Below are 17,917 nucleotides of genomic sequence, written 5' to 3' on the forward strand. Positions count from 1 at the left end.
ATGGCACGGTGCACCCCCACACTCCCCAGTGCACTCTCACACTCCGATTCCTCCCTATCTCCAGTGCAGCCCTATATCCTTCATCTCCCCAAACCTCTCAGTGTACCATTATACCCCCCACGTATGCCTAAGCTGCAGTGTGCCCCCATAACCCCAGTGCCTCCCCATTTCCCCCAGCCCATCTGCCATACCTTCCCATAACCCATGTCCCCTGTGCACCCTCGTGACCCCCCCACATTCCCCTGCCCGTGTCTCCCCATATCTCCCAGCACCCCCCCAGCTCTCTCCACACTTCCCACATCCCTGGCTCACATCCCCATTTTCGAATCCAGCCCCCTATAGGCTCCATATCCTCCAATGTACCCTATATCCCACTGTACCCTCTCATATCCCCCACTGCACCCCCAAGAACATCCCAGAGCCATCCATATCCAGTGCCCCACATATCCCATATGCACCACTATATCCCCCCAAGCCTCCAGAACCCCCCCCATAACACCCACATCTCCCTATAACCCCCGGCACACCCTCACATCCCACCATAGCTCCCATATCCCCCAGTGCACCCCTGCCCCCCCCACCGTGCCCCCATTCCCCACCACACCAAACGCGCTCCGATGCCTTTTGTGTGGGCGTGGCCTAGATATGGGGCGTGGCTTGGTTAGAGGGGGCGTGGCCTGTTAGGGGGCGTGGCCTGATGGAGGGCGCGTCCTGACTAAGGGGTGTCGCTTGGTTAAGGGGCGTGGCCTGGCTAGGGGGCGTGACTTGACGGGATGTTGCTCCCTTTCCGTAGCGCCGGAAGGGGCGGGGCTTAGGGCCGGCAGGGCCGGCGGGGCCTGCGGGTCTCTTGCTGCCGGCGGGGCTGCGGTACGGGAGGCGATGGGAGGCTCCGAGGGGTGAACCCGTGGTGCGTAGAGGGTGACAGCGGGCTCCGAGAGCGTCCTGAGGGAGCTGTGGGTCGGGAGAAGGCTCTGAGGGGGTTCGCAGGAGGCTGTGGGGTGGCTGCAGGCCCTGGTGGGGCCCTGAGGGGGCTGTCGGCCTGGTTGGGGGCCTGTGGGTGCTGTGAGGGGGCTCTGAGGGGGCTGTGGGCCACAGCAGGACATGATATGAGGGCATGCAGGCTCTGAGGGGCTCAGGGGGCCTGTCTGGATGGAGAGGGGCTGGGAGGGAGGTCTGCAGGCAGTCCCTGTGTCCCGCAGCAGCCCCTGGCCCCACAGGGATCTGTTCCTACACACACAGGTAGCAGGGAGCCCTGGGGAGCACCCCAAGGAGCGGCCACTGAGCCTGGCGTGAGCTCTGTCTCTCTCCTCACAGGTACCAAACGAGCTTTAGCCTCTCTGCTTCCCACGCAGTTGATGCAAACCCAGAACACCCCGGAGCCATTCCCACCCCTGACCAGCGCTGGCTGAGGGGACACGGGGCGGCCGCTGGGGCTTGGATGCAGCCTGCGGGGCTGCCAGTCTCCGAGCCCGCTCCCAGAGAGGGGACCCTGCGCCGAGGACGGCCATGGAGAAGATGGCCAGGGTGAGCACAGCCCTGGGGGGCAACACCCTGACAGGGCGCACCATGTTTTGTCACCTGGACGCCCCTGCCAACGCCATCAGCGTGTGCCGCGACGCAGCCCAGGTGGTGGTGGCCGGCCGTAACATCTTCAAGATCTACTCCATCGAAGAGGAGCAGTTTGTGGAGAAGCTGAACCTCCGTGTGGGCCGCAAGCCCTCGCTGAACTTCAGCTGCGCCGACGTGGTGTGGCACCAGATGGATGAGAACCTGCTGGCCACAGCCGCCACCAATGGCGTGGTGGTCACCTGGAACCTGGGCAAGCCGTCCCGCAATAAGCAGGACCAGCTGTTCACCGAGCACAAACGCACCGTCAACAAAGTCTGCTTCCACCCCACCGAGGTGTATATGCTGCTCAGCGGCTCCCAGGACGGCTACATGAAGTGCTTTGACCTGCGCAAGAAGGACTCTGTCAGCACCTTCTCTGGTATGAGCCCAATCTCTGCTTGTTCCTCTGCTTGCCCAGGACTATGAGGAGGGTTGGAGTCAGCAGGGAGGGAGCCGAGAGGCTTTGGCCGCTCAGCGTGGGCTTAGTAAGGCTCATAGGGACTGCACCGGGCCCTCCTTCCCTCTTCTCAGGGCTGGGGGACTCCATGTCTCTCCCACAGCAATGTTGCCAAGGTTTTTCAGTTCTTAGTTGTTAGCATTGCTGGGGCTGTGTCTCACTGCACCAAAACTTCTCTCCCCGCTCAGGCCAGTCGGAGAGTGTGCGTGATGTGCAGTTCAGCATCCGCGACTACTTCACCTTTGCTGCCACCTTTGAGAATGGCAACGTGCAGCTGTGGGACATCCGCCGGCCCGACCGCTATGAGAGGATGTTCACAGCCCACAACGGCCCCGTCTTCTGCTGTGACTGGCACCCCGAGGACCGGTGGGTACGGAGTCAGGCCCTGCCAGCTGCTCAAGCTTAGCAGCAGAGAGCCGTATAAATGGCTTGGGGCCTTCCAGAGCAAAGCAGGCTCTCTGACCCCAGCATCTTGCGTTGGTGTTGGAAGATGGAAACAGGTTTTCTTGAGGATGGAGAAAGGAGTAGGGGGAGCTGGGAGCCTGTCAGTTGAGCTTGGTTTCAAAAGTGCAGGGCGTTACTCTGAGACAGGAGGGAGAGGTGCTGTCTGACCTCGTGGTTTGAGAGGAGAGGCGTTAGGTCAGCGTGTGGGAGGATGCGGTTGCAGCCCAGCTGCCCCCCGTGGTGTGGACAAGTCTCATGGGTACATCTGTGTTGTGGGCACCACCCGTCCCACTGTCCAGTGTGTCATCATCTTCCTTCATCCTTCTCACAGGGGCTGGCTGGCAACAGGCGGCCGGGATAAGATGGTGAAGGTTTGGGACATGAACACCACGCGGGCCAAGGAAATCTACTGCGTGCAGACCATCGCCTCCGTAGCCCGGGTGAAGTGGCGGCCAGAGTGCAAGCACCACATTGCCACCTGCTCCATGATGGTGGACCACAACATCTACGTGTGGGACGTGCGGCGGCCCTTCATCCCCTCTGCCATGTTTGAGGAGCACAAGGATGTCACCACGGGCATCGTGTGGCGTCACCTCCACGACCCCTACTTCCTCCTGTCCGGCTCCAAGGACAGCACCCTTTACCAGCACATCTTCAAGGATGCCAGCCAGCCCATCGACAGGGCCAACCCCGAGGGGCTGTGCTACAGCCTTTATGGAGACCTGGCCTTCGCAGCCAAGGAAAGTCTCATCTCCTCCGACTCCAACCGCAAGCCCTACATCGGGGACCGCCGCCACCCCATCTTCTTCAAGCGCAAGCTGGACCCCACAGAGCAGTTTGAGTACATCTCCTCCTCCAGTGCCCTCAGCGTCTTCGAGACGGACGTGGAAAGTGGCAGCATGGACTGGTTTGTGCACACTGCCAAGCAGTACGCACTGGCCGGCAGGCCCCTGGCCGAGCTCTGTGACCACAATGCCAAGGTGGCCAAGGGCTTGGACCGCAACCAGGTGAGCATGGGTGGAGGTACTGGCTCTGCTGTTTGGTCTCTCTGTCCCTTCTCTGCCCTGCAGCTGTCCTCAGAAGGTGTCACTCAGCCCTAGCACAGATCTGTAGTGCTGTTGCCTACAGCAAGCACAAATTTCTTTCTGTGCCCAGAAACTTGACGTCCCCGTGGGCCTTCTTAGCTTGGTAGATTGACAGATGATGGGAGTCGGGCTGCTTTTTAAGAGATGAAGTCTGACTGCAGCTCTCACACACAGGTGGCTCAAACGTGGACGATGCTCCGGATCATCTACTCCAGCCTTGGCACTGTGTCATCCACCAACCTCAATCACAGCATGGGGAAGGGCAGCACCACTCTCCCACTCATGAACAGGTAACGGAGCAGTCCCACAAGCAGCAGAGCAGAATCCCAGCCTCAGTCCCATGCTGCTATGTAGGATGGTATCATCTGAGTGCAGCTGTTTCCTATATAGGTATGAGAAGAGAGGGCCAGCCTGGCCTTGAGCCTTGTGGGCTTCTGCTGTTGTTTCCTTTATCTGAAACAGGGTATGAAGCTGGCTGTGCTGGGGTTTGGGGATGCAGAATGCCCCCCTCACCCCCCTTCTTGCTGCAGTCAGAGAGGTCTTCCTCTTCTGAAGGGAGAGCACAGCTCCTCTCTGTTTGTAGTTCATGGGGTTTGGAAACTCATTGTGTACTGATGCAGCAGGAAAACTTGTTTTTCCTCTTCCAAACGACATATGAAAGTGAGGAGTGAGGGCTCCTAATTAGTTCTTAGACCTGAAAGGGCTGGGCTCCCAGGATAAGCAGCAAAGACTCCAATAGCTTCAAACATTGCCCTGCCACCAGCCAAGTTCTGCAGCCAGACAAGTCACTGCCATCACCTCAAAACCGCAGATCCAGACTGGAAAGCGTGGCTCTGCGTCAGCTCCTTTCAGTTCCTTTTCTGTCCTGGTGGAGCCCGTGAGCAGTGATGCGTAACAAACAGAGCATCATGCAGAGAGGCAGCTCTCATTTACCCACTTCTAAGCTGAATGTAAGCATCGAGAAATGGAGTCAAGTGTTTGCTCAGCTCTGAAGTTGCTTAAGGAGACGCCTCTGTGATGGGTGCACGGCGATGCCAGACGGGGAGAAAGGGCTGTGCTAACAATTGTGGTGGACTGAGGTTTTTAGGGTTAAAGTGGGGACAGCTGACTTTGCCCTCAGCAAAATTACCGTGCCTTTTTGAAATGCCAGCTGGAGCCATAAAGCCAGTCTGTATGCTGTGACTTTTAAATGAAGCAAGTGGCCTCTCTCGCAGCTTTAACCTGAAGGACATCCCCTCTGGGCTGGGCAGCGAGTCGAGGCTGGATCGCAGCAAAGGAGAAAGCCGCACGGAAAATATCCTCATGGATTCCTCCTCCACCCTGATCAACAATGAGGGTAAGGTTTATGGGGTGGGCACAGTCCTGAGGCTGTTCCTCAGGTCATCACTGGTGGCACAAGTCCCAGCCACAGGTGGCTCTGCTGTGGGATAGAGGGATGAATGTATCCATGTATCCTGTAACGGGGGTTTGCTGATTCTTGGGCACATCCTTGGGGTGTGAATCACCCCTTGGCCAAGGGGGATGTGCTGATTTCTCTCTCCACAGACAACGAGGAGACAGAGGGCAGTGATGTCCCTGCAGACTACCTGCTGGGAGACGTGGAGGCGGATGAAGATGACCTGTATATGATGGACCACGAGAACCCACACGGTGAGCAAGAGCTGCTCCTGTCCTCTGTCCATCCAGCTGGATCTTCACCTGTCCTTCTGTACTCATACCCCACGGCTTTCCTTGCAGCAGAAGAGCAGGAGTACAGCCTTCCCCAGGAAGCCTTCCCCCTGCGTCACGAAATTGTGGACAACCCATCAGCCCTGGACCACTTGCAGGACAAGGCTGACTCCCCCCACGTCAGCGGCAACGAGGCCGAGACGGTGTCCCTGACACCCGTGGAGTCCTTCTCCCTCATCTCCATCTCCCACTCGCTCTATGAGAACCGCCTGCCCTCTGACTTCTTCAACCCCATTGTGCGTGACACACTGCTCTTCTACGCCGAGCAGGGGGATGTGCAGACAGCTGTGTCTGTGCTCATTGTGCTGGGAGACCGAATCCGCAAGGAGATCGATGAGCAGACCCAGGTACCCAAAGGAGGCCCCTCTGCAGCCCCTGGAGTGGGTGCCCTCTGCCTTTTCCTCACTGTTTTTAATCTGAGTCCTTTCCTGGAAGGCTCTTTCCAGCACTGCTGCAACAGCTTGCCAATGTGGGAACAAGCTGGGACTCTGCCTCTTGGTGCTGGGGTTGGGATGGTGTTGGGGAGCTGGCACTGAGCTGTGTGCATTCATCCCCAGGAGCACTGGTACACCTCCTACATCGACCTGCTGCAGCGCTTCCAGCTCTGGAACATCTCCAACGAGGTGATCAAGCTGAGCACTTGCCGTGCCATCAACTGCCTCAACCAAGCCTCCACCACCCTCCACATCAACTGCAGCAACTGCAAGCGGCCCATGAGCAACAGGGGGTGGATCTGTGACAGGTGAGGGCTCGGGAGCAAGGGGGACTGAGAGGATGGGGGGCCACGGCATCAGGCTCTTTATTCACCCCTTCTCTCCGGCACAGGTGTCGGCAGTGTGCCAGCATGTGCGCCGTGTGCCACCACGTGGTGAAGGGGCTGTTTGTCTGGTGCCAGGGCTGCAGCCACGGCGGCCATCTGCAGCACATCATGAAGTGGCTGGAGACCAGCTCACACTGCCCGGCGGGCTGCGGCCACCTCTGCGAGTACACCTGAGCCCAACAGCCGCACGGGGGCAGCAGGACTGTGGGGGCTGGGGAGCAGGAAACGGTGCTGGGAGGCTTCTGCTGCAGCAATGCAGCCTTCAGCCCTCCCACCCCTCTCTTTGTATTTATTTCTGGAGGCAGCCATTTTGTACTGAATTAAACCCAAAGCTGAGCGCGGCTTCTTGTTGCTTTACGCCCTGCGGGGGCCACCTCCCACTAGCGCAGCTGTGGCCCCTTTAAGGCGTGGCCCCTTTAAGGCGTGGCCCCTTTAAGGCGTGGCCCCTTTAAGGCGTGGCCCCTTTAAGGCGTGGCCCCTTTAAGGCGTGGCCCTCACCGGACGCTGTAGCGTGGTGCGGCGCGGTGCATGCCGGGAGCTGCAGTCCCGGGGCCACTGCCATGGCGGCAGCGTGGCGGATGTTGACGATACTGCTGGCCTTGGCCTGGGCCCGGGCCCGGCTCGCAGGCGATGCAGGCGGCTGGTAAGGGCGGCCGGTAAGGCGGCATGCTGCTGCTGCTGCTGCTGCTATCGGGGCCGGCACCGAGCGCGCTCTCGTTGCAGGCAGACGGGCGATGTGCCGGAGGAGCAGCGGTGCACGGTGTTGAGAACCGACGGCTCCATGAGCCCCGCTCTCTTCCTGCAGCGGTACGGGCGGCTCCGGGATGGGGTAGGGGGAGATATAGCGGGGTGAGAGGGGCAGCCCCGCTGCCCTCGGGGGGGTCTCAGCTCCCGGTGCCCGCTGGGGACCCCGCCCGGTCGCGCTGCTCTCTGCCAGGTTCGCCTTCTCCCGGCCCGTCATCCTCCGCGGGGTCACCGACAACTCGGTGAGTGCTGGGAACGCTGGGTTGGGTGGCAGCGAGGTCAGCAGCGGCTGCGGGATTGGTGATGATTTGGCCTGCAGGCTTTTCGGGCCCTCTGCACCCGCCAGAAGCTGCTTGCTGCCTTCGGGGAGCGCCTGGTGCGGCTCAGCACGGCCAACACGTACTCCTACCGCAAAGGTGAGGGCACAGAGGGGGCTGTCTGTCTCCATCCCGCTATCCCCGCAGCTCCCTGAGCTGTCCCTGTGCCCGCAGTGGATGTCCCCTTCCAGGAGTACGTGGAGCAGCTCCTGAAGCCGCAGGACCCAGAAGCACTGGGCAGCGGTGGGTAGCACAGCCCCTACATGCACCCACCTGCAGCACCCATCCCTCACTGCTCCTCACGGCTCCATGCCCTCCCCCCCATCCCCCCGCATTTCCCACAGACACCCTCTATTTCTTCGGGGACAACAACTTCACCGAGTGGGGATCCCTTTTCCAGCACTACGTGCCCCCACCTTTCCGCATCCCGGGCACCAGCGGAGCCTACAGCTTTGGGATTGCAGGTGGGTGCCGGGCTGGGTGTGGGGCGTGGGCAGCTCAGGGTTGGCACAGCACACATTTCACCCCTTAGGCTCAGGCTCTGGTGTTCCCTTCCACTGGCACGGCCCCGGTTACTCCGAGGTTATCTTTGGCAGGAAGGTGAGCACTTCCCATAGGGAAAATTGGGGTTCGTTGAGGGATCACTGCGGGCTGAGCCTCCTTGCTGCCTTCCTTCCAGCGCTGGTTCCTCTACCCACCCGATAAAACACCCCACTTCCACCCCAATGAGACCACGCTGGCCTGGCTCCAGCACACCTACCCCACGCTGCCACCAGAGGAACGCCCACTGGAGTGCACCATCCGGCCCGGGGAGGTGAGTCCTGCAGCGGCTCCGTGCCCTCCTCACCCTGCTGTGAAGCACAGGAGGGCACAGGGCTGCCTTCCCAGTCCCAAAAGGCATTCTTGCTGCGCTCTCCTGCAGGTGCTGTATTTCCCCGACCGCTGGTGGCATGCCACGCTCAACCTGGACACCAGCGTCTTCATCTCCACCTTCCTGGGGTAGAGCCAGGTGCCCACATCCCACTGTGCCTGAGGACTGCCACCAGCATCCCTGTATCATCCCAGAGCATCCTGTGGGCTTGGGACCAAGGCAGTGCCAACAGGCCACCCCTCAAACCCTGGTTTTCGGACCAAGCACCAGAACTGTGGTTTTTAACTGGATTTCTCACACCCACTTGGATTAAACTTGACACACTGATGTAGTGCTGCAGGTGTTACACCATCCCTGTTGCCCGTAGCTGGGATGAACCTCAGCCCACCCCAGGAGGGTGGGTCAGGGGTGGGGGCTGCTGCTGCCTTTTGCTGTATACTGGAGCAGCTTTTGCTGGATGCAGGGGTGGCTGAACCTGTGCCTTGGTGCCAGCACTGATCCCAAGGCAGCAAAAGGAGGATGGGAGCAAACAGTCCCAGCCACAGTCAGTGGGCTGCTATGCATCTCTGCACCCCACTCACACACTTTCCAGTCTCATCTCTGGCATGCCAAAGGACTGGTTCAGGTTTACCCAGGCACAAAAAAGCTCAAATGCATCAGCACAAGCCCCCAGGACACGCCTGGGACAGCTGCCCCTCCAATTGGGCAATGCACTGCTATCCCCAGCCCACTGCAGAGAGGTTCCTGAAGCACTCGAGCTCTTTTCACATTTATTGCTGAATGTTTTTTGTTTCGTTTTGTTTTAATGACATTGGCAAACTGTCCAGAAAGCACTCAAAAGCCAGGCAGGCTGCAGGCCGACCACCCAGCAACGCCGATGCCACCCCACACTGCAGCCTCAGTCCAATGCAGGGTTGGTGGTTTTCTGTTCTGTTGTTTTTTTCTTCTCAAAAGGGATTTCATTAGAAGGAAAATGAATCTGGTCCCAGGAACCCCAGCCCCAGGGCTGGCAGGGGAGGGTATACACAGGCAGCCACCCCTTCCAGCCAGGGACAGTAGCTTCCCAGAAGCCCCAGAGCAAGGCAGGAGACAGGCAGAGAAAACATCTCCCACCCCAGCACATGGCTATTTACAGGAACCAGTGAGACATGACTCTGTCCCCACAGGTGATGGAATGGGAAGAAAACCTATGTACACAGGGAGGGAATGCAGCCAGAGCAGTGCAGGGAGCACCAGCACTCGCCCCAGGCAGCTCCAGGGGCGTGACCATTGGAGATTGTCAGCATGGAGGGGTCCTGTCTCTTCCCTCGGAACTATGATAACACTGTTGGGCCCTTCCTGGTCCCCTCCCACCGCAGCAGCCAGGGCTCCCCCAGCACCACGATCCCCCCCAGCTGCTACGGTTCTGCAGGAAGGGGAGAAGGCGATGGACCCTCACTCAGCACTGCCGACGGGTCTCTGGGCACCCAGAGCAGAGGGGGACAGACAGACAGGGAGTAAGGCATGGTGCCAGCCCAGCACGAGCAGCCTGCAGCTGGGGAGAGCCCACGGGGGGTGGGGGGAAGGGGAGCAGCAGCATCACCCCTCGGCCATCAGTAATCTTCCACCCAGCCGTTCTCCGAGATGAAGGCGTCGATCACCTCCTTCATGGCGAGGTTGGGGATGAGCTGGTCCTGGGTCAGGGGACTCCGCGTCACCGGATCGAAATGACCCACGCGCTGCAAGGGAGGTGGCCAGGAACCGGTTACACTGCGTGCCTGGCCCCAGGCCAGCAGCATGGGGGGGAGGGGAGGGGGTGGGGCGCAGCATCTGAGCCCAAAACTCCCGGTTGCTGCCAGGGGAGGAGGCAGCGGCGCAGGAGAGCCCACATCTCTGCAGTACCTGGAGGTGTTCCTCTATGTCCTTTCTGTCGTACGTGATCCCGCTGGGTGTGATGCAGGGCTCTCTCATCAGCTCGAAACTGATCTTCCCGCATAGGTAGTCAGGGATGTCGCGCTTCTGGCTCGAGTGAAGCAGAGCTGGGTTAGGTTTGCAGCAGCAAAAACAACAAAGGGCTGAGGGGTGGTGGTGAGGATGCAGCCGTGCAGCGCATCAGCTCAGACAGAGGAAGATTTTTAAGTCCACATTGGCAGCAGGGACTAAAGAGGGTCACAGCAAGCAGTGCTGGGTAGGGAGAGCAGGGAGCATGTGCAGGGGTACACTCACCTTCCTCTTCTCATCCACCTGAGAGAAGAGTTCATCCATGTCTGCCAGGTACTTGTCCTGGAAAAGGAACCTTTATTGAGTGGGGGCACAGCTCCATGTCAACAAGCTGCAGGCAGGGAGCAAGCCCACACCTTTGTGGCTGCTCTGAGCACTTACTGCCCACAGAAAGGACCAATCCCACAGCGTGGGCAGGGATCCGGCCACAGGTTCAGAGCCAGATTCTTTGTTTCACAGCCCCTGGTTCCCACCCCTCCAGGCCAAACTGCGTGGCAAAAATGATCCAGCTTAAAAATAACCGTCCTTTGCAGGGCTATTTTTATCCCAGGATTAGTCCCCTGCTCCAGGACACCACGCAGACCTACAGGCAGCCACGAGCTGCTCCCATTGCACAGCTGTCGAGGAATCACGGGCATGCAGCTGGCAGGGCACGAGCAGCAGCACCGCTGCCTGGCTGGGACAGGAGGGTGACAGCACAGGGGACAGCAGAACGCACAAGGGGGATGAAAATCCTGTGACAGGAGCTCGTGTGGAGCCAAGGAGAGGAGGGAGCAGCACCAGGGAGGCTTTGGGGAGCCCTGCTTCCCTCCTGCCTGCTGTGCCCACACACAGCCACTCACGTGTTTGGCCTCAATGCCGGCCAGCTGAACACGGCCCCGGCTCTCATCCACGTTTTCTTCTTGCTGAGCTTTCCGGCACTCAGCCAGCTCCCTGTGACAGAGGCATTGGTGAAAGCATGGAGCAGCAGCAGCAACAAGACTGCTGCTGACCCAGCCCCAGGGTTCTGCACACTGCAGGCATAGGGGTGCTGCACTCAGAGCCTCGTGGCACACTGAGATCCTCCCAGCAGCTCGCTCCTTCTCCCACCTCCTGTCTCACACACATCACCCCCACCTTGGGGCTCAGGAAGTCAAGTGAAACAAGGGCTGCCGTTACCTTTCCTTCTCGGCCATGATTAGCCTGGTCAGGTAAGAGTGCAGCTCGTTCTCTTGGTTGATCCTCTTCTCCTCAATGCTGTTCCAGCGCTTCTTCTTGGCGATGCGCAGCGCGCTGGGGATGTCATCCCCAAAATTCAGCCGCTGCTCCTTGGCGAGGTTATAGGCTACAGTGGAAGGGGGGGGGAACAAAGCAGATGTGAGTCCTGCCACACCATGGGGACAGCCCTCTCCTGGCCGCCGCTCACCTCTCTGCAGGTTGGCGATGGCCTCGTCGTAGTTCTCCATCTCCATCTGGCACTGCCCCAGGAAGAAGTGAGCCTTGACAGACTGCCCATCCAGCTCCAGGGCCCGCTTGCAGTCAGCCAGCGCCTTGTCGTGCTGCTGCATCTTCAGGTAGCACAGCGCCCGGTTGGTGTAATACACGGCCACCAAAGGGTTCCGGTTCTGCGGGGCAACCACGCGTCACCTCCCTGCCCACGGGGATGCCATGGGGAGCAGGATAAAGCGACGGGCGTGAGACAACAGGGTGCTGTCACCCAACCTTGGAATGCCAGCTCAGCAGGGAGGGGACAAGTTAGGAGCTGCAGCTCCATAGGGAGGTGTGGGGGGTAACCTGGCCCCACAGCCTTACAGCTACCGGTGGGGACAGGGCTGTGGGCAGGAGACAACAGGGATAACTACACGGCCCTGAGAACAGGGACCTCCGGGAGGGGACACCGGGAGGGGCAGGCAGATAGAGCCTTGCGCAGGGGGATGCCAGGGGGTGAGGGGACAGGGCCTTGGGCAAGGGAACATCAGATAACAACAGGGCCCCGGACAGAGGGACACCGGGGGGAAGGGGAACGATGACAGGGTCTTGGGCAAGGGGGCACCGGGGAGGGGGGGACAGGGCCCTGGATAGGTGGGCATCGCTGGGGAGGACAGGGCCCGGGATAGGGGGGCACCGGGACGTCGGGACAAGGGAGGACCGGGTGGTGGGAGGAGGCGGGGAGGATCGGACCCGGGAGACACTCACGATGGCGCGGCCATAGGCGGCAGCGGCCTCGGGGTACTTGCGGCCGCCGAAGAGCCGGTTGCCCTGCTCCTTGTGCTCCTGCGCGCTGTGGCTCTTCTCGGGGCTGCCTCCCCCCGCTCCCGGCCCCGCGGCCCCCGGCCCGGCCGCACCGCCGCCGCCGCCCTCCCGCTCCCGTTCCTCCTTCCCCTTCATGGCCCGGCCCGACCCGGCCTTTCGGGGCCGGCGGCTCCGCTGCCTCCGGCCGCGCACTGCGACAGCGCCGCCCCGCCCCTCCACTTCCGGGGCGTGGCGTCAACAGGGGGGCGTGGCCTTGGTGGACTTTTGTGGGCGTGGTTAGAGCAGAGGGCGTTGTTTGTTTGTGGGCGTGGCCTGCGAAGGGCGTTGTTCCTCTTAGAGGGCGTGGTCTGCGCGTTGTGGGCGGGGAAAGGGGCGGGGCTTGGTCTGGGTCCCCGCCGGCGCGCTGCCCCCCTCCCGCCCCCGTTTTCCGCCCCAGTAACCCATCCCCGGGTTCCCTCTTTCTCGCATGAGCGCTGCCCTAATTAACTCAGCCGGCAATCCTTAATTAACCCCAAATTAATAACCCTCACCCACGAAGCACCCCCCAGGGAGGGGCCGTGTGCAAAATATTTATTTCTACTCCAAAAAAAGGGAGGGGTGGGCGGGCAGTTCCCCCACCCCCACCCCATAACAGCTTTTTAGGGGGCACCGACAGCAGCGCGGGGCCGGGGGGGGGGGGCGCTGGGGGGGTTTCTCTTCCCCCTCCCATCCCCACCCCCCCCCCGCGGACGGTTCTTTTGGCATAGAAAAATAAATGGCTCCGCGTTGGGCCCCGCTATTCCCGGGATGGGGGGGGAGGAGAGGGGACACAGATTTTCGGGGAGCCCGGGAAGGGGCTGCGGGGGCCATTCCCAGGGTGGGGCTCTGTGCTGACGGGGCTGAAGCATCCTTCACAAGGGGGGGGGGGGCACGGAGGGGCCCAGCGCGGTCGCTAGCACCGAGGGGGCAACGCGTCCCCATGTGCCGCGCGGGGACCCCCCCCCCCTCCGCCGGGCCTTTGGCCATCGCTAGAAAAAGGGCATCTATAGGGACGACAAAGGGGGCGGGGGTTGTCCTTAGGGCGGGGGGGGGATTTGTGCCCCCAGGAGGTCGTAGGCGAAGATGTTCCAGAAGACGGCGAAAAGCAGGAAGGTGCCGTAAGAGAGCAGCACCACCCACCAGCCGCACTGGTCCCGCAGGCTCTCCTCGTAGCTGCGCAGGATGGTCAGCCCCATGCTGATGCCCACGATGGCCCCCGCCAGGTGTGCCATGAAGCTGGGCTGCGGACCCGAGGCTGGCAGCGGAGGCGAGAAGCGGAGCCACACGGCGCGTCCCACCTCTGAGCTCACTGCGGGACAGCGGCCGTGGCATCGGAATCCTCACCCGAGCTGCTGACCCCAACCCCGTCCCCGCTGTCCCCGTACTCACTGCACACCAGCGCCAGCACCATGCGCAGCAGTTTGTAGGGGCAACGCATCCCGGCCCAGTTCTGAGGGCGGACGGATGGGTGGGTGGGCACGGGGCACCGCGCGGAGCTGAGCCCCGTCCCCACGGTGTGCCCCGGCCCTGCCTGCCAGCCGCGCTAACCCGAGGTGCCGCCCTCCAGTGGCACAACCCCTTGATGCCCAAACCGTATTCTGGCCCCGATGGTCTTAACCCCGTGATGCCTGTGCCATGAAGACCACCCTACAGACTCACCCCAGGTGCCCACCCCATGGTATTCACTCCACAATCTCATCCCCACGATGCCCAAACCCATGGTGACCACCCTACCGTCTCGCACCGTGATGCCCACACTGCGATGTAACAGCACAGTCTCACACCACGGTGCCCAGTCCACGATGCCCACCCTACAGTTTCATCCCACGGAACCAACCAACCATATCATGTCAACCCCACGGTGCTGTCCCACAGATTCACCCCACGACACCCACCCCGTGATCTCACACCACGATGCCTACTCCATGCTGCCCACCCCATGCTATCCACCCTGCACTCTCACTCCACGGTGCCCACCCAGTGACACCCACCTCATTATGCCCACCCCACGATCTTACTCCAGGATGCACAACTCACAAAACCCATCCCACGACCTCACCCCACGACATCCACCCCCTGCTGCCTACCCAGGGATGCCCTCCTCACGATGCCCACCCCCAAACCTCACCCCTTGCTGCCCACCCCCCGAGGTGCCCCCGCTGCTGACCATGACGACGTTGGCGAGATGCGCCGAGCAGAGTGCATACACCCCACCTGAGCCTCCGACCAGAGGTGCCCGCATGTCCGTGATGGAGACGGTGAGGGACCCTGCCACACGTTCCCCATTAATCAGGGACGGAGGGACAGCAGGGAGACGGGGATGGGGACAGGCATGTGCCCACCTGCAAGGACACCGGCCAGGTAGAGGAAGCTGATGCGCAGGATGCCATGCACCATCTCCAGGGGCACCCCGATCATCAGCTGCAGGAGGGCATTGAACCCTAGCTGCTCCAGCCTGCAGGGGACACCATGGGACACCGTAAGGTGACGTGTGAGATGGGCCGGGCTGTAGGAATCCCGCTGAGAGCAGGGACTCACCCCACGTGCATGAACATGTAGGTAAGGAAGCGCCAGGCGCGGGCGCGGTGCCCAGGGTGGTAGACCAGGGGGCTCTTCATGTACTCGGGGTGATAGGTTTGCAGCACCCACTTGTTTAGCCGGGCCCCATAGCACAGGAACACGATGATCTGTGGGAAAGCACAGGACCGTTGCACCCCAGCACTGCAGAGACACTGCCGTCCTGCAGGGGGACACCACCACTGGGGACATTCGCCCCTTGGCATACTGAGGGCATTGGCGTATCGCAGCCAGGGTCACCCTCGGGATGAATCCCCGGTGGGGATGGGATTTTTTACACATAGGGTCGGCTGTCCCTTCCACCACAGGTCTGAGACCCCACGGGAATCGCAGCATCACGTTTGGTATCACCCAACCCACTCCATGTCTAAGACCCCACAGGCACCACAAGCGGCCGGGTTCAGGCACCTGGGTGAGGGTGACAGCTGCCATGAAGACAGGTGGGGGGCACGTGCGGTGCTGGTAGAAGTACCAGCGCCGGTCCATCTCACAGGGCAGGATCTCATAGGCCACGTAGCGAACGAAACGCTTGTAGAAGCCCAGCCCAGTCTCATCGAGGAGCCCATCCCGGGGCAGGGCTCGCTGCCCGTTGGCGATGGCACGTTTGAAGCTGCTTGAGCGCTTGCTGCTGATCTGTGGAGAGAGCCTGTGGCCACCATCGCCACAACCAGCTGCGGGCACCCGGTCCTGGCTTGCACTGGAGGGTGCCCACCCCACCCCATCTCACCCCATCCCACCCCATCCCACCCCATCCCATCCTGTCCCATCCTGTCCCATCCCATTCCACCCCACACAGGGTGGCACCCACCCGCTCCCATTGCCGTGTCACCCCTGCACTGACCAGGTCTACCAGCTCCTGATAGCAGACCTGCCCTTCATCATTGCCCTGTGCCAGGGCCACCAGCATGTCCAGCTTGGCAGGATCCAAAGGCAGCTCATGGCTGTGCACGAGGCTGGCAAACGTCTCCACGCCGATGAAACCGGTGTTCTCAGGGTCAAGCTGCAGGGAGAACAGCACGGGCATGGCCAGGCTGCATCCTGGCACAGGAACCTGCATCCCAGGATGGAAACCTGCATCCCTAAGCAGCTGGGTGACCCGGATCGCTGCCACCCCATGTCCCTTGTCCCTCCCCTCCCTCCCCCATGCTCTGTGCTGTGCAAATCACAGAGCTGTGCCATCCCCACGGCGAGCCACGCAGCCACCACTCTCCCACTCAGTTTTTCCCCACTGCCAGCAGCCTGCCAGCCAGGAAGCCATGAAGCCAAACACACGCGCGGTGCTGGCACAGCCTCCTCCTCCTCCTTCTCCTCCTTCTTCTCCTCCCTCACAGCTTCCATGCACCTGCATTTCCCGGCTCCACAGCACCTGTGCTGGAGCACCCCACACCGCACGGGCACCCCTTATCCAATGGATACCCCATGCGACTGGGCACCCCGTGACCAACAGGTGACCCACACCACTGGGCACCCCACACTACTGGGTGCCCCATCCCCACTGAGTGCAGAGTGGGAGCTGGGTTGGGTATAGGATTGGGTGTAAGATTGGGTACAGGATTGGGGTGCAGAGTTGGGTTGGAAGCATGGGTGAAGATTTGGGTGCAGGATTGGGTGCAGGGTGGAGTGAGGAGTTGGGGTGCAGTGTTGGGTGAAGGGTTGAGTGTAGGGTTGTGCGGAGGTTTGGGTGTAGGGTTAGGTGCAGGGTTGAGTGTAGAGTTGGGGTGCAGTGTTGGATATAGGATTGGGTGTAGGTTTGAGGTGAAGGCGTACAGTTAGGGTGCAGGGTTGGTGTAGGGTCGGGGTGCACGTTTGGATGCAGGATGTGCACAGCATCACAACAGCCACCAACGCACAGAGACAGGGAGCACCAGGTACCCCTTGTCCCCCCACCACACACATGCCACGTGCTGTGCCACACCAGGACCCAGCACACATCTCATACACCGAGCACTGGGAGCCACTGATGGTTTGGAGGCATCTCCCTGCACACAACGCCGGGGGGGGGCCAACGAGGAGCCGCTCCGTGCCGAAGGGCAGCGGGGCACCGGTGTGACCCCGGCACCGCAGTGCCCAGCGGGGAGTGGGGGACTCGCCCAAGGTCACGGAGGCAGCCGGGGGGCGAGAGGGGCACCGCGAACCCCACGATGAATCCCCTCCCAGCCCGCGGCGATGCTGCCGGCTCTGCTCGGGTTGGGTCGGGACGCACCTCCGGGAGGTGCCGGGAGGTGCCTGGCTGCGGGGCCGGGGAGCACCGAGCGGTACCGCGGCGGGGCCGGATCCTGCCCTGCGCTACGCAGCAACGCCGCTCCCGCAATCAGGTCACGGGGCTCCGAGCCCGCAGCGGGGCTGTCGGTTCTGGGGGGGGGTCCTTCCAACGTCCCCGTCGCTCAGCACCCCGCCGTCCTTCAGGGATCCCGAGGGAGGCCACAAGTGAGCTGAGCCGCGCGGCCTCAGCGGCACCACGCGCGCGCGGTTTGGGGGCACGGGGCACGAAGCTCCCCCCTTTTCGGAGCTCCCCTCCCTCCCCCCGGGCTCTCACCTGCTCCTGGATGAGCTGCAGCAGGGAGCTCCTGTCCATGCACCCGGCAGGCACCGGGCTCCGCCGCTCCCCCGCGCCCGGGGCCGGCGAGCCGGGCAGGGGAGCGGAGCGGGCGGCGGGGGCGGCGGGGGGGGCGGCTCTCCCCGCCAGCCCCGCGTTGCGCCGGGCCCGGCAGCGAGCTGCGTGCGCCGGGAGCCGCCGGTGGCAGCGGGGCGGCGGCGGAGGCGGGGGCGGGAGCGAAGCCGAACGGAGCCGCCCCCGCCGCAGCGCGCGGCGCAGCGCTCCCCCTCCTCGCCGCGCTCCCCCCTTTTCGTCGTCCCCCCCCTCCGACCCCCCCCGTCCTCCACCCCGGGAACAGCGGCCGCTCCGCCCCGCACGCAGCACCGAACCCGCGGGCTGTGATGGGCTGCGGGGGGCGAGGCGGCACCGGGAACCTGCGGGAGCTGATATGGGTTCGTGCATCGCCGTATGGGGAGCAGAGTCTTGGTAAGGGTACCGGT

The 17,917-nt window shown here is 62.0% G+C and overlaps 4 protein-coding genes across 6 annotated transcripts; 2 read left to right on the top strand and 2 right to left on the bottom strand.

Annotated features, from left to right (window-relative positions):
* Positions 1–756: 756 nt before the first annotated feature.
* On the top strand, positions 757–6,478 carry WDR24 (WD repeat domain 24). 3 transcript variants are annotated; one of them, XM_052680000.1, is made up of 10 exons: positions 757–867; positions 1,315–1,987; positions 2,254–2,431; positions 2,841–3,516; positions 3,769–3,884; positions 4,809–4,930; positions 5,140–5,244; positions 5,332–5,669; positions 5,880–6,064; positions 6,148–6,478. In XM_052680000.1, the coding sequence occupies exons 2-10, from the start codon at positions 1,507–1,509 to the stop codon at positions 6,314–6,316; spliced, it is 2,370 nt and encodes a 789-aa protein (XP_052535960.1). In that variant the 5' UTR covers positions 757–867; positions 1,315–1,506; the 3' UTR covers positions 6,317–6,478. The 3 variants fall into 3 exon arrangements, with proteins under 3 accessions (XP_052535960.1, XP_052535959.1, XP_052535961.1); XM_052679999.1 differs by having other exon boundaries at positions 799–907; XM_052680001.1 differs by having other exon boundaries at positions 799–907; positions 5,335–5,669.
* A 166-nt stretch (positions 6,479–6,644) lies between these two features.
* JMJD8 (jumonji domain containing 8) lies at positions 6,645–8,401 on the top strand. Its single transcript, XM_052680041.1, has 9 exons — positions 6,645–6,785; positions 6,866–6,949; positions 7,080–7,128; positions 7,206–7,302; positions 7,378–7,446; positions 7,548–7,667; positions 7,736–7,803; positions 7,883–8,017; positions 8,126–8,401. Exons 1-9 carry the CDS (start codon positions 6,703–6,705, stop codon positions 8,204–8,206), a joined length of 786 nt encoding a protein of 261 aa, XP_052536001.1. The 5' UTR covers positions 6,645–6,702; the 3' UTR covers positions 8,207–8,401.
* Positions 8,402–8,827: 426 nt separating this feature from the next.
* On the bottom strand, positions 8,828–12,436 carry STUB1 (STIP1 homology and U-box containing protein 1). Its single transcript, XM_052680036.1, has 7 exons — positions 12,230–12,436; positions 11,460–11,658; positions 11,213–11,378; positions 10,897–10,987; positions 10,280–10,336; positions 9,956–10,072; positions 8,828–9,792 (listed from the first exon to the last, which is right to left on the bottom strand). The coding sequence occupies exons 1-7, from the start codon at positions 12,419–12,421 to the stop codon at positions 9,667–9,669; spliced, it is 948 nt and encodes a 315-aa protein (XP_052535996.1). The 5' UTR covers positions 12,422–12,436; the 3' UTR covers positions 8,828–9,666.
* Positions 12,437–13,240: 804 nt separating this feature from the next.
* RHBDL1 (rhomboid like 1) lies at positions 13,241–17,537 on the bottom strand. Its single transcript, XM_052680034.1, has 8 exons — positions 17,418–17,537; positions 15,723–15,881; positions 15,290–15,514; positions 14,843–14,991; positions 14,647–14,759; positions 14,472–14,572; positions 13,694–13,754; positions 13,241–13,613 (listed from the first exon to the last, which is right to left on the bottom strand). The coding sequence occupies exons 1-8, from the start codon at positions 17,454–17,456 to the stop codon at positions 13,342–13,344; spliced, it is 1,119 nt and encodes a 372-aa protein (XP_052535994.1). The 5' UTR covers positions 17,457–17,537; the 3' UTR covers positions 13,241–13,341.
* Positions 17,538–17,917: the final 380 nt, after the last annotated feature.

This window comes from Tympanuchus pallidicinctus, unplaced genomic scaffold, assembly GCF_026119805.1.
Source record: "Tympanuchus pallidicinctus isolate F22 unplaced genomic scaffold, pur_lepc_1.0 scaffold18, whole genome shotgun sequence".
In the NCBI taxonomy this organism is placed as follows: Eukaryota; Metazoa; Chordata; class Aves; order Galliformes; family Phasianidae; genus Tympanuchus; species Tympanuchus pallidicinctus.

Bases quoted from the DNA above. Each gene is read 5' to 3' on its own strand.
- WDR24 (XM_052680000.1), top strand. From the start codon at position 1,507: ATGGAGAAGATGGCCAGGGTGAGCACAGCCCTGGGGGGCAACACCCTG. The intron at 5,245-5,331 runs GTGAGCAAGAGC...CTTTCCTTGCAG, and splicing joins GGACCACGAGAACCCACACG to CAGAAGAGCAGGAGTACAGC. The intron at 6,065-6,147 runs GTGAGGGCTCGG...TCTCCGGCACAG, and splicing joins AGGGGGTGGATCTGTGACAG to GTGTCGGCAGTGTGCCAGCA.
- JMJD8 (XM_052680041.1), top strand. From the start codon at position 6,703: ATGGCGGCAGCGTGGCGGATGTTGACGATACTGCTGGCCTTGGCCTGG. The intron at 7,129-7,205 runs GTGAGTGCTGGG...TTTGGCCTGCAG, and splicing joins GCGGGGTCACCGACAACTCG to GCTTTTCGGGCCCTCTGCAC. The intron at 7,303-7,377 runs GTGAGGGCACAG...CTGTGCCCGCAG, and splicing joins CACGTACTCCTACCGCAAAG to TGGATGTCCCCTTCCAGGAG.
- STUB1 (XM_052680036.1), bottom strand. From the start codon at position 12,421: ATGAAGGGGAAGGAGGAACGGGAGCGGGAGGGCGGCGGCGGCGGTGCG. The intron at 10,988-11,212 runs GTAACGGCAGCC...CCTCTGTCACAG, and splicing joins ATCATGGCCGAGAAGGAAAG to GGAGCTGGCTGAGTGCCGGA. The intron at 10,073-10,279 runs GTGAGTGTACCC...CACTCGAGCCAG, and splicing joins AGGTGGATGAGAAGAGGAAG to AAGCGCGACATCCCTGACTA.
- RHBDL1 (XM_052680034.1), bottom strand. From the start codon at position 17,456: ATGGACAGGAGCTCCCTGCTGCAGCTCATCCAGGAGCAG. The intron at 14,992-15,289 runs GTGCCTGAACCC...GCTTTCCCACAG, and splicing joins CAGCTGTCACCCTCACCCAG to ATCATCGTGTTCCTGTGCTA. The intron at 14,760-14,842 runs GTGAGTCCCTGC...TGTCCCCTGCAG, and splicing joins TACATGTTCATGCACGTGGG to GCTGGAGCAGCTAGGGTTCA.